Genomic DNA, 13,301 nt, shown 5'->3' on the forward strand with positions numbered 1-13,301 from the left:
TGGAGTCCCCATCCCTGGAAGTATTTAAAAGACGTGTAGATGCGGCACTTAGGGACATGGTTTAGTGGGCCTGGTGGTGTTGGGTTGACGGTTGGACTCGATGATCTTAGAGGTCTTTTCCAACCTTAATGATTCTGTGATTCTATGATTTTAATACAGTTTTCTTTAAGCTATGGTGTTCTTTCCAGTTTTACCTTTGTCCTTTTCTTATAATTCTTATAATTAATTTGAGTAGCAGCTGCCTTGTCGTAAAGTCACAACAATCCATTCCCAACTAAAAAAGTCATTTGTGTTTTTATCCGCTTCAGTACACTCTGTAATTTGTTTGCGTTGGAAACATTAATCAAAACAACTAAATCTTACCCCGGAAGTAACTGAGACAAGTTGCATGTATAGAATCCCTGAATTTCATATTTTAAAAGAGTGGATCCAGTCTGAGAAATAGTTTACAGCTGAATGTAACCCTTATTTCTAGTAGACAAAGATGTCTTTTATTAGGAAACTTTGCAAATGCAGATATTTCAATAAGGAAGGCATTACTTGTTTCATTCATTAAAACTTGAACCACTGTCTTCAGATTTGCAATTTACATGTATGAAATAACAAAAATTATATTGTTTCAGGTGCAAGCAGTTAGCAAAGCTAAGGTTTACTTTTGATTATGAGTGCCTTGGGCTTCTGTAGATTTTTATTGGTATTGACAGGTGGCCAGCCGGCAGCAAAGTAAAAGGACTTGTTTTGTTAAATCTGAGCTGATGAAAGAAGTATAGAAAATGCCTCAGGTCTGTGAACGAGAATGGTGAATAACTACTGGCAATAACAATGCATTACGAGTATTCTGTGCTTTTTCCAAAAAACATAGTAGAATAATAGACAAAAATTAGAAAGGTGTCAGAATTCATATTTCTTCCTTTTCAGAAAGCTCCCTGTATTTACGACCTTTCGGAGACTTGCAATGTCACACATTATTGCAGATGTAGATTTCTATTCAATCATTCCTGTAATGTTTCGATTTATAATTGAATATTACTCATTTTGGTTGAACTTTCATAGGTCCTGGTGGGAAAAGGACTGGGTCCTAAATTTTTAACTTTTCTTAAGGACTTGGGAATAAAGCTTTCCATTATTTTAAAGCTTGAACTAAAAAAAAAATGATAAATATGGCTGTAACTTGTATGTGCAAAATATTATGGGAGTGCTTTTTGCTTTCACCCATCTACATTGCATTTGGGAAACCTCTGCTTAATACAATGTGAGTTGGATTTGCTGACAGTAAATCATAAATACTGTTATTTATCTTTCTCATATTTCACATATATCCTTGCAAAACAGACCATAATCTTACAATTGATATAACAGAAGACTTAGTTGTCCTGGAAATAGTTCTTAAGTAATCTGTGTTTGAAGGGTTTGAGGAAAACCTAAATCCTTTTATCCATATTAAAATGAAGTTGGGCATATATATGTATTAGAACAGTCTCAATTTACTTTTAGATTAGTTCCTTGATTTATTTCACAGATAAAACACTCAACTATTTATGCTGGCACAAAGTGTGTGTGGGAAATGGGGATGGGAGGACTATCTTGTTTTGCAACAGTACCACCTAGTGCCACTTCCTATCCTTTTGTGGCCTGTGGTATACCTCAAGAATTTGCTTAGAATCCATATGTGCTGACAGTATGTTATATACAGTGTAACTTTACATCCTTGCAAGACTTCAAGGTAATTTGGTTTGTGGCTGCCTTGGTATGATCTAAAATACCAAAAAAAAATCAGGTTTTCAGTTCTCTTGCGATAGCCTTTGAAATCTCTACAGGGCCTCTCTTATTCTATCGTCTTTGTTTCTCTTCTCTCTGGACTGAAAGAATCACGTCTCCCCACCCTGCTATCCATATTCATATTTTCTCCTTCTGTATGCTGGCAAATTTGAGTTACTTGATAGTTCTTCCTATCTGGTAAATCACTGATTTAATGAGAGCAGTGATTTTAGTCCACTCTAGTCCTGAGTATCTGTGAGGGATTTTCGCAAAATTTACAGTGTTTCTAGTAAAAAAATAAAGTAAAATAATTTTTTTTTGTTTTAACCAAACAAGAACCAGTGTAGTCTGAAAAGAAACCTCTTCTTTAATTTAATGTGGTAACTTTATATTTACATCATAGTTGTAAATGCATAGCTTCTTTTTATGCTTAAATATAGTGTTTCCATAAGATGTAGACAATTACTTCTGTGCTGTTTTCAAATTGAAGAATATGCATTAAAAAAATTATTGTACTTCAGGCTATTTTCTAGCCATTTGAATATTTCGGCTAACATGCTCCATGTACTCTCTTCTGATGACAGGGGAATTGAGTGGATAAGCTTGACTGGGTTTATTTCCTTTGCCACATCAACACCTAACAATCTGGGGCTAGTAAGGAATGAGCTGCAGCTGGTGGACCTACCAACAGGTTAGTATTTCCTGAGAAATCTGTACAAGAGGCTAACAGATTTGCTGGAGAGTGACAGACAGAAGTTCTTACTACTTTTTATTTTTTTTTCCTTCTGTTGTCACAACGAAATAAAATAATAGAAAAGCAGAACCAGTTAAAATTCCTCTTTGTCCTTGTGAAGCCACGTAATGTGTTGCATCTGGTGCTCTACAGACAGACTTGAAACAACATCTTTGCAAAGATGTCTGTTGCTTGGACTTATTAAAAGAATGAATATGTGTCGGCAGGAGGTTTAGAAGCATTCACACATCATGGGTATTAGTGGTGTATTTTGTTCACAAATTGCATGTATCTCCAAATGTGTTTTGTCACAATCTACACCCATTGTTTCATGTGCACCTGAAACAGTGTTGAACCATTTATTGTGGTTTGTATCAGCAACAGATAATTTTTCAAGGTAGACTAGACAGGTGACCAGAATTTGAGTATGTGTATGAACGTAAAATGGATATTTTAATAATGAAATTGGATACTTTTATAAAGAATTGGAAGGGTTAAAAAATAAAAAACTTTTTAAAAGGTACAGTTGATAGCAAAACTAACAGTCAGATTATGTGTGGGTTTTTTTAAGCGACTCCGGCCTTATAATGGATGACAAATATATTTGTGACTGAGTTCGATATTTGCACAATACTAGGAGGTACAATTTGGAAGATTAGACAGCCCAAAATAGGAAGCATTGAATAATTTTAAATTAGTTTTGAATGTGAAAACCTGGAGCCATTTAATTTCTAATTGAAGAATCTTAATCTTGTAATGTGTGGCTAATTCTGAATTGCTTAAAGCATTATGCTTAAATTAAGCATTTTAAGCTTTATGCTTATGAATAGCATAAAGTGATTTTTTTTTTTTTTACGCTCATGGAAAAGGTCTCAATTTTTGTATTTACAGGGTGCTACACAAAGGGGCTATTCTTTTAACATAACGATATTGTAAATTTTTTCCTGATAATGTCTCTTGTTCATTTGTTTAAAATCAAAACAGAAAAGATATGTACTTTGTAAAATTCATTTCATGTAAAATGGGATTTTGGTTTTTCACTCAGCTTGTAAATCAATGTTGAAACACCTCTAAATATAAGTGATAAAAGGGTCAGTATTTCTGCAGGCAACGAAGTTACAAGTAAATGTGAATACCTGACACCTTAGCATATGTTTTGCTTAAAGTTACTTTTCCTCTTTTAAAACTTAATAGAAAGGCATAGCTACTTAACTGTTTGATCGTTGGGTCTTCCATCACTAATTAGCCCAACTTTCTATTTTAGTTCTAGGAAAGCTGTGCTGATTTGTATTTACTTCATGAACACTTTGAAACAATTCTCATTTACGTTTCTGAACAACAATAAGGATTGTTTCTAACAACAATAAGTTTTCTTCACTAATGAAGAAAATAGAGCTGGAAAGTTTCCTGTAGTCTGGCCTCTGGTGTGAGAGCTCTAACTACCATTGTTGCTGACTAGATTTATTCACATAATTGGCATAAGATAAGTAATTTAGCTTTGAGCAGCCACAAGCATGGCTAAAGTTTGAAAACTTGAGTTTTCGTTGAAAGCTAAGGCGAATGAAACTTGCATAGGAGATGCTGTGATACCCTGGTGTTTATAGATCATTATTTATTTTAGTGATATGTGTAACACCTTTAATTCTGCAACACTTTGTACAGGTGGGTGAAAATTTTGTTGGGGATAAGATAATAAGTTCTTAGGGTCTATTCTTTTAGCTGGAAAGAAAGAGAGAATGGTTCTGCTAAGTGTAGAATGAGTTAGTACTTCACCATGGAAATACTTTCAGACTTAGTTTATGGCAGAGTTAATTTCTCTTACAAAACTTGAAATCTACTTATGAATTTCCTCCTTGGGGAATTGAGAGTATATCTCACTGGCTTTGAGTGGAAAGTAATAACTCTTTGAACTCTCTCTCTGTATTTATGTAATGCTGATGATGCATCAATTTCAGTAGTTGCGCTCTGGAAGCGAGTCAGGTATTAGACAGTAGAGTTTACATTATATTTAGTCCTCTGAAATGCAGTAAAACTTTGACAAGAAGAGTAAGAGACGGCAGGTTACTTGGAGATGTTCTAGTTAGTTTGTAAACTATTTCTGTTTACAAACAGAATAGTTTATAAACTATTTCTATATTAATATTTAACTTAGTGACTACTTCTGTTTTCCCCTGTGTTGTTATTGTGTTCCAGGCAGGAGCATCGCATTTCGTGGGGAGCGAGGCAATGATGAACCAGCTATTGAAATGATAAAGGTGTCTCATTTGAAGTAAGTAGCCTTGTGAAGTTTATAAATTTTACTGTACTGCATGAAGATCCTCATGACTTAACAGAAATAATAGAAATTCCAGGAAAAAACAATCCAGAGAGTGTAGAACAATGTGCAACAGCATCAAGAGAAAAATACTTTAGAATATTAGTTCAGAGTGCAACAGCTGTGAATGTTTCTGTGGTTGACTTTGTCACTTCAGGATCCAATCACATTGCAAGATCAGTCGTTAATATTTTAGTTCTTTTAAGAATTGTGTTCACTGAATGGACATTTTGATAATATTAGGGAGAATAAAAGCGCTGAACAATTTTTGTCAACTTTGATTGTTATAATTCCCTTTTCTATAACTTAAGCCTTAAAACTAGAAGATTGGCATTAAAGGTAGGGTGATTTTTCATGTGTTTATTAATTTTTCTAAGTATGTATTTCACACCTCTATAATAATTGTCTACTGGAAAACCAGATGTGAGGTATAGTTGTTTGAGAAGTCAGCTGATAAACGATCACATTGTTTACCATCAAATCCTGCTTATTTTGAAATCAGACTTGTGACAGGAGGCCCTGGTCTTTATAGTATCAAAAATAATAACAGTAGTACTCTGAGATTACTTTACTTTTCCTGTGTAAATGAAATTAAAGTAGTGTTGAATTTAATAAGGCATTATCTCTAAATTTTAAGGTGTTTTTCTTTACAGTGGAGGAAAAAAATTAATGTTCTCTAGCTTGCATAGGAATATTTTCAGAAGTATGTATGTGTTCCAGATAATTAGGAAGAGTTCAACTATATAATGGTTTTATGAATACATTAAAAATTAAGAACAGCCGTGGGCTTCGATGAAGAGACTAGAATGTTAAGTGAGAACAAGAAAGGGTAGTTAATTTGAATAGAGATTAATGCAGTTGAGAAGAGTACATACAGCCGCAGAGCCTCTCTGTATTTTCAAGTTACATGTGAAAAGTGGTAGATTGAAGGTGTTTTACTCATCTGGCTCCACAGATGAAAGGTCTGAAGACATGACTGACAAGTGGTTTAGTGTAAGAGGATTTTATGTTCATTTATCACTGGATTAGGGAAGTGGCATGCATCTGAAGTAGAGAAAAAGATCTGTCCAAACTACAGTCTTGGTATGTCTTTCTGGTATCTTGTGCAGTCATCAACTCGGGCTGAATATGTCTAAATTAGAGGTGCTGCTGCTTTCTCTGAATTACTTCCCTTGTCTCCTTTACAGTAATTGAGCAGTACCACCTGACAGAAATTTCTAATTCTTCGAGCTTTGAAGGAGGACTGTTTCAGACACTCTTTTGCACCTCAGTAACTCAAGGAAGTTACAAGCTTTAGAGTGGGATTTGAGCCAAATTAATTTACTCTGCTTCCTCGTAGTTTTTGAGAGTTTCCAGAGTGCTGATATGAACAACACATGTGAAGTAAAATGCTCAAATTAAAATGGAATGATTACTTAAGATGTAGTAAATTCTTATTTGTTTTAGGCAGTATCTAGCTGTAGTATTTAAAGACAAACCACTGGAGATTTGGGATGTCAGAACATGCACTCTACTCAGAGAAATGTCTAAAAACTTCCCTACAGCAACCGCTTTGGTAAGGAATAAAATCTGTTACTTACTGTTTATTAAATGTAATATGTTGAGCTAGTATAAAAATCTATGAACAATTCTGCAGCAAAATGTTACTGTATCTGTAGTGTACAGATAAGTGCTTTCACTCCTCCATTTTCATCTGTCATCAAATAGAGGCAAGAAAAAAGCAGGTACTGGTGGAAAAATCGGTCTGGTCCTTGGGTGATGGGGGAAGTTATCACAGAAAGCAATCTTCATTGAAATAATTATAATCAACAGAAAAATCCCCAGTAAATTCAGGGAGTAAACATTTGTCTTTTCCATTTTTCCTGGACAATTTTTCACAGGAGTGGTCACCTTCTCATAACTTAAAAAGCCTGAGGAAGAAGCAGTTAGCAGCCCGTGAGGCCATGGCCCGACAAACGGTTGCATCGGATACTGAAGTTAGTAGCGTAGAATCTTCTGTTATCAGGTATTTCTGACTCTGATTTAATGCTATTCTGCATCAGTTGTCTTTCCACCGTGTGCCATTGTTCTACAGAACAGAATATTTAGGAACTGATTCTCGAGTACATACCAGGCAAACACCTTTATGGGCCTCCCTTTAGCTTTTAGATCTCAAAGTTTACTGCTGAATGAGAGAAACAGTGTACCTGTTTCTCTCGGATGTGACTGTAGCAGTCCATTAGTTACCTGGTTCTCGAAGTAAAACTCTTATTTGCCCCCTGAACATTGCCACAAGTGTATAAATGAGTTAACTATTGCTTCTGGTAAATTGTTTGGAAGGAAACATGCATTTTTGTGCTGCTTCTGTGCATTAGTTAGGGACAAATTGCCTTGCAGTTCTAATTTCAAGAAAGAAATACTTGTATCTCATTGTGTTCTCTTTAAAGCTTGTTACAGGAAGCCGAAAGTAAATCAGAGCTGAGCCAGAACATTTCTGCCAGAGAGCACTTTGTGTTTACAGGTGCCGATGGGCAGGTTTATCATCTCACGGTAGAAGGAAACGCAGTAAAAGACAGTGCAAGAATTCCTCCTGATGTGAGTTCCAATTTTCTATATCATTGGTGCTTTAATTTTTTTCTTAGCTATGATTGCCAGAAAAAAAATCAGGATATGCATTGTAGTGGCAAGTGGTCATTAATGCAGTAGTTTGAAACATGACATAAAAGTTCCATCTTCAAAACCAGTAGCAATTCTCTTTTCACATTCTTATACTTTTTCTACTGAAAACAGTGTTGGAATAAATGTGGTGTTTTTTTTTTTTTTTACAAGTTAGAATCTTCATAGGCCCTGACTTGCTTTCTGAATAAATTACATGACATTTTTAAGAATTTTAGTAAAGCATATACAAAAAGCTTGAATAACAAAGAGGGTGTTATTGAAACATGTTTATGCACTGTTAATGGATTTTATCTTGCACCATAAGGAGGACTTAAGTGGGCCAGAGCACTCTTTTGTGAGCTTTAAGTTTTTTTTTTTCCCCAGTTACTCTGAAGAACAGTCTTTCTTTTTTCAGTTATTCTTGAAGGGTTTGATAAATTGAACTTACAAATAGGAATTCTTTTATTTTTGTTTCCTACTTTACTATATGCTAGTATTGTGTTTAATGAGGTCTGTTGTGTTGGTGTTTCCTTGCAACAAGAGGTTCAAAGGAAAACCTTGTTTTTCTTGCAAGTGATTTCCATTGCTTTAAACCCGAAATTTCTTACAAGGAAACGTCTTTTGAAGCATATTGAAGCAAATATGACTGACTTGATAAACGCTTATATTCAATAGAATTGTTTCTGTTTTAACTGAGTAGAATTTGGTCTATCGTCATATAATATTTGAAAAAAATGCAATACTAATATTGAAATGTTTGTTCCTATGTTTGGCTCTATTAATCACAAGATTTTATTCTGCTTCTTAAATGTTTCCAGGGAAGTATGGGTAGCATTACATGTATTGCCTGGAAAGGGGATATCCTTGTTCTTGGAGACGTTGATGGAAACTTAAACTTCTGGGATTTGAAAGCTAGGGTATCCAGGTATGAATGCAAATTAAGTCTGATAAACATGAGATAATGAGTGTTAGAATGTTTTTTTCCCCCTTCATTTTTGTTTTTCACTGTAGCAGGTCATCTGTGGTGTTTGAAGGGAAAATGCAAGCATTTTGAAATAAAATTTCAGAAAATGCCTACTGTGTTACAGTTTTCTACGTTTCATCTTTTGTATTTTCAGATGGAGTAACATTTTATCAAAGTTTTTAAAACAGCTAGATATCTTTCTTATGTTAAATCTGCAATGGCTTCTGATAAAACGTTAAGTATTGTATTTCTTTCAAGCATTTAATCTTTTTAATTTTCATTATAATTTGGATAGCCATTTGTGTGTGTGTTTGCGTATAAATATTTCTTCTTCTCAATCTGTACAATATGATCTGCACCATTCATGGAAAGGAGTTAACTACCCACAATATTAGGTATAGAATGATTGATACTAATCTTGTGTTTTTCTTAGGGGGATTCCTACACACCGAAGCTGGGTGAAAAAGATACGTTTTGCCCCAGGGAAAGGAAATCAAAAACTTCTTGCAATGTACAACGATGGAGCAGAAATTTGGGATTCAAAAGAGGCAGGCATCTGTTGTTTGATATGTGCGGCTTTGCAAAATACACATATTACTTCTGAAAATCAGGATGAGTCAGGCATTAAGTTTTACTTAATAATGATTTCTTGCTGATAGTTGTACAATAAAGTTGTATGGCTTTTCTCGGAAGACTTAGTTCCTATAAAGCTTTTTTAAGCTGTCATCAATGAAAAATACCTTTCACTCATAAAGCTGACAATGTCTCTGAGATACTCTTTGTCATTCTCTTGTAATGTTTTTGAGGCAGACATTGAAAATTTAAGGGGGAGTCCTCAATCTTAGAATTTAATCTGTGGACAAGAGAGTATTTTTACTACGGGTTTCTTAACTTCTGTGCATATTCAAGAGTATGTATTCTTCAGTGCCTGGATTTAATTTGTTAGGAAATACCAGAAAGCTAGATGCTTTTTAATTAACATTGTCTAGCTTCTCATCTTACTCAAAAATTCTGTAATAATGTTCAGAAATCTTCTGGGGTTTGCTTCATAGTTCTTTCAGTGGATTATAGTACCATGGGGAAGGAAAGATAATTGTACTGTTTTAACTTAGCCCCCTGGAGTAAGTTCAAGTTATGAGGGTATGAAACGGGAATTTTAATTTTTTTCTGTTCACTTTGTAGTGAGCACCAGGTCCGAAATCAGGCACTTAATTTGAGGAATATGAAACTCTCTGTTGATGATAGGAGTTGGACAGCAGATATGAGCAACAACTGTGAATTATGTAGGCAGAGTAGAATATTATCCCATGAGTCTCTCCTTTGAAGAACATTTGAATAGTTTTGATGCCATGGGATACTCCTCCTATAGCTGTTCCCTTTCTTTTTCTGGGACAAGGGAAAGAGTATCCTACATGAAAGCATTTAAAATTAATTCACATTTTTGACCGAAAATCGTTCAGAGTATCTGTAGAAATATTTTATAGTCTCAGTCCTATTATCTATATAATCCTCTCCTTAGAACTTCACCTTTGCCTACAACCAGTTATCCGATATTTCCACATTTTTCTCTAATTCTCTCAGTGCTAAGAGTAATCATGCTCTAGAGCTGTTGTACCTTATATCTCTCTAACTCCATGCTTTGCTCTAGAACAAGTGAAAGGAAACAGCAGAATGTTGATTGCAGCGGAGGCTTTGTTAATATATCCTTATATTAACAATAGTAATGTTCTGTGATGCTGCAGAAGGGTTACAAAATGTCTAACTACTGACCTGTGGTTAAAAGTGCAGTTTAGAAGGTTTTGTTTATCTGTGTTTTGTTTGTGGACAATAAATCATCCTATTCCTATAATGTTATGTTAATAGTATGTCTAAATGTATTTCTAGACAAGTTCAGTATTTATCAAGAAAGTATATGTTTATGAAGAGCATGAATGAATTAATGAGAACCTCACTTCTGCCTTGATGCATGTATGCTAGATCAGGGACTGGAATTAAAGAAAGAATGTAAATTTCCCCCAGTTTACCGTGGAAATTTTATGTCAGTAAAGATGACAAAAAGTCAGCTGTACAGCTGTGCTCAAAAGGATGTTTTCTTAGTTCTCAATTGGAAAAAGTATTGTTTCAGGGTAACCATGTGCCCTACTCCAAGGTTTCTAAATTCCCTACTCTCCAGAAGAGACCATCGTTAAAATGATTTATGACTAACTTCACCTTTTATTGCAAATTTTGTGGTATGCCTCTTGGGCGCGTGACAGAGTCTTACACTGTGTGATGGAGAGCCTACTAAAAATGAAAAATAACTCAACTTTTCAAGGTACAATTGGTGAGCAGTTTAAGAAGTGGAAGAAACGTCAATTTCCGAATCCTGGATGTGGACTGGTGCACGTCAGACAAAGTGGTCTTGGCATCAGATGATGGGTGCATTAGAGTTGTAGACTTGTCCATGAAACCGTCGTGTTTTCGAATGGATGAACAGGACTTAATAGGTATGTTGATTACTTTTTTGCTGTTGGCTGCTAGATATTCCACTTTGAAAGTGGACCATAAAAATGTTCAGCACTTCTGTTAGAGAATTGTCATATGTAGAGGATTAGGTGTCCCTACAGTGGTTTTCATAGATGCAGATAAATTTTTTAGGCTTAGCGTATATGGATGGTTTTTTTGTACAAGTTTAATCTCCTAAATAAACTATACTTTTTAATATCTTAATTGGAATATAAATTAACAAAATATGAGCTTTTTGTACAGATGTCTAGCAAGTTGACCTAAAAAGCATCGGTACATCAATTGGGTATCAGTACCTACATCACTGCTATTCATTACATAATTTTGAAACATTTGTTAATGTGTGAAAATGTCTTTTCTGATATTTCCAGATATCAAAGGCAGTTTGTAGACTGATTCATTGCTTTTCAAAGCAGATTTTCCCCCTGAACTCTAAAATAGCAATATTAGTGTTGTTTGACTTTTTTACCATGTGTTTAAGAAGGGAATTTAAATATTTAACTATTTAAATAGTTAACTAAGCTACATTTTTCTATTTTTTATTACTGATGTTCCAAATAACTGCTTTTGTTTTGTTCTTTTTGGTCAATCCTGCCTTTACTCATACAATTTCCTTAAAACACGTGGATTCTGACTAAGACACATAATATACAAAATTGTGATGTGGGGAGCAGTGGTGTGGGATGTTTGAGGAAACATAATTTGTCACAGCTATTTTTACTATCAAATGAATGTTCTGTAATATTAAGCTATAAAAATTAGTGTTCTAAAACCAAGCACGCTGAAATCGGGATACGCCAGGGTTAAGGTTGCCTGTGATTTAGCTGTCCTTCTGCCTCTACACTGTGATAATATTTTAATTTTAATTACAAAATCACTTTTACAAGAAACCTACATCATTCAGTGCATATGAAGTACAAGGCATTGCTGAATATTTAATAATGTAGCTGGTTGGTACTTGTTTTACTCCTTAGTCATTGGGTAGCATTTACTGCATATCATCCAAACCTTATACTGAATACAGACTTACTGACTTTTAAAATTTGTATGACAATAGATAGTACTATAAGTTTCATCTTATTTCTTTGCTAATATAGACATGTATTAAACGTCACAACATCCTTTTGGGATGATGGGTATTAATCCTTGTATTATACTGTAGAAACTACGATTGCAAAGTAAAACTAAAACATACGTTATGGTACATTTTGGTATAGCTGTACTTATTTTCCACCATGTCCTTGTAGCAGCAATAATCATCATATACAGCTCTACTTAATACCAGTATAATGTATTCCAGGAATCTAAGGCTAAATTCAATATGGAATGTCCCGAAATTCTCATTTGAGCATGGTTGATAACCCTGTACCTTCTATGAAATGTTTTTGCTTGAGTGTAAAGATAAGCTTTTATGTCTAGTAACCCATGCTGTGTATATGAAAAGCCTGTGATTTATGATTTTCTTCTGGTGCTTGCTAACAAGGTGGTACATATTATGGTTACTGAACACAGTGTTATTGCACATTAGCCACTCAACAATGAATCTTTTCTTTTTGTTTCAGAACCTGCATGGTGTCCCTATCTGCTTGTTCCAAGGGCTTCATTAGCTTTAAAAGCATTCTTGTTGCATCAGCCATGGAATGAGAAATATTCTCTAGATATTATAAACATGTAAGGAGAAATATATTTCTGTATATAAAAAATATTATTATTTTTTTAAAGTCTACATCTTTTATTAGTCTTTCTGTGCAAATAACTGTTAGATGTGTAAGTATCCTCACTCTTTGGGACAGTCAAAAAGATAATAGTTTCACTATTTATTACTAAGAGTAATAAATAGAAAAGGCTTTAAGGTCAAGTATTTTGTTTCTTTTGACTTTCAGTAGCCCTTGGCTATTGAAAACTGCTGTCTACTTTAAGATACTGGCAATATTTCAATGTCATTGACGGGTTATATTACTTTAGAGGGACAACTGTGTGTTCTTTGTTCAAGAAGTTAATGTAAGAATAGTCAGAGTTGGTTTCTAAAGTGTGATTGAAAGTGATATTCTAACTGATAGTCTAACAGGCATATCTTTACTTTTAGTGAGCTATACTTCACATCGTAGTAGGAGCGCCTTTCTGTATCCTTTACTGTGTTTGTGTACTGTCGGTAGTCACATAATAATGCGCTAGGTATTGTCATTTTCATTAATTTCGAGGTTAATGAATAAAAGAAAAGTGGGAGAAGAAAGATTGGTGGCACTGACTCTGAGACTGAGAGAAAACAAAACAATTTTTCATTACTATTTTGGAGCTAGTAACTAGACAAAGAATCTTGCATGAATGGCTTACTATAAGAATATGAAAGATTGTTTCCATATATGTTCTTTTATTTTTCTACTACCAGT

The 13,301-nt window shown here is 34.4% G+C and overlaps 1 protein-coding gene across 1 annotated transcript in view; it reads left to right on the plus strand.

Moving 5' to 3' along the window:
• WDR11 (WD repeat domain 11) overlaps positions 1 to 13,301 on the plus strand; it is a 48,250-nt gene that overhangs the window by 24,395 nt on the left and 10,554 nt on the right. The window contains exons 11-19 of the mRNA XM_019471753.1: positions 2,343 to 2,449; positions 4,685 to 4,760; positions 6,252 to 6,360; positions 6,686 to 6,810; positions 7,232 to 7,379; positions 8,261 to 8,367; positions 8,840 to 8,954; positions 10,721 to 10,892; positions 12,474 to 12,582. Of these exons, the coding sequence (XP_019327298.1) occupies positions 2,343 to 2,449; positions 4,685 to 4,760; positions 6,252 to 6,360; positions 6,686 to 6,810; positions 7,232 to 7,379; positions 8,261 to 8,367; positions 8,840 to 8,954; positions 10,721 to 10,892; positions 12,474 to 12,582 (1,068 nt within the window). The remainder of the gene's footprint in view (positions 1 to 2,342; positions 2,450 to 4,684; positions 4,761 to 6,251; positions 6,361 to 6,685; positions 6,811 to 7,231; positions 7,380 to 8,260; positions 8,368 to 8,839; positions 8,955 to 10,720; positions 10,893 to 12,473; positions 12,583 to 13,301) is intronic.

This window comes from Aptenodytes forsteri, unplaced genomic scaffold (genome assembly GCF_000699145.1).
Source record: "Aptenodytes forsteri isolate BGI_AS27 unplaced genomic scaffold, ASM69914v1 Scaffold15, whole genome shotgun sequence".
In the NCBI taxonomy this organism is placed as follows: Eukaryota; Metazoa; Chordata; class Aves; order Sphenisciformes; family Spheniscidae; genus Aptenodytes; species Aptenodytes forsteri.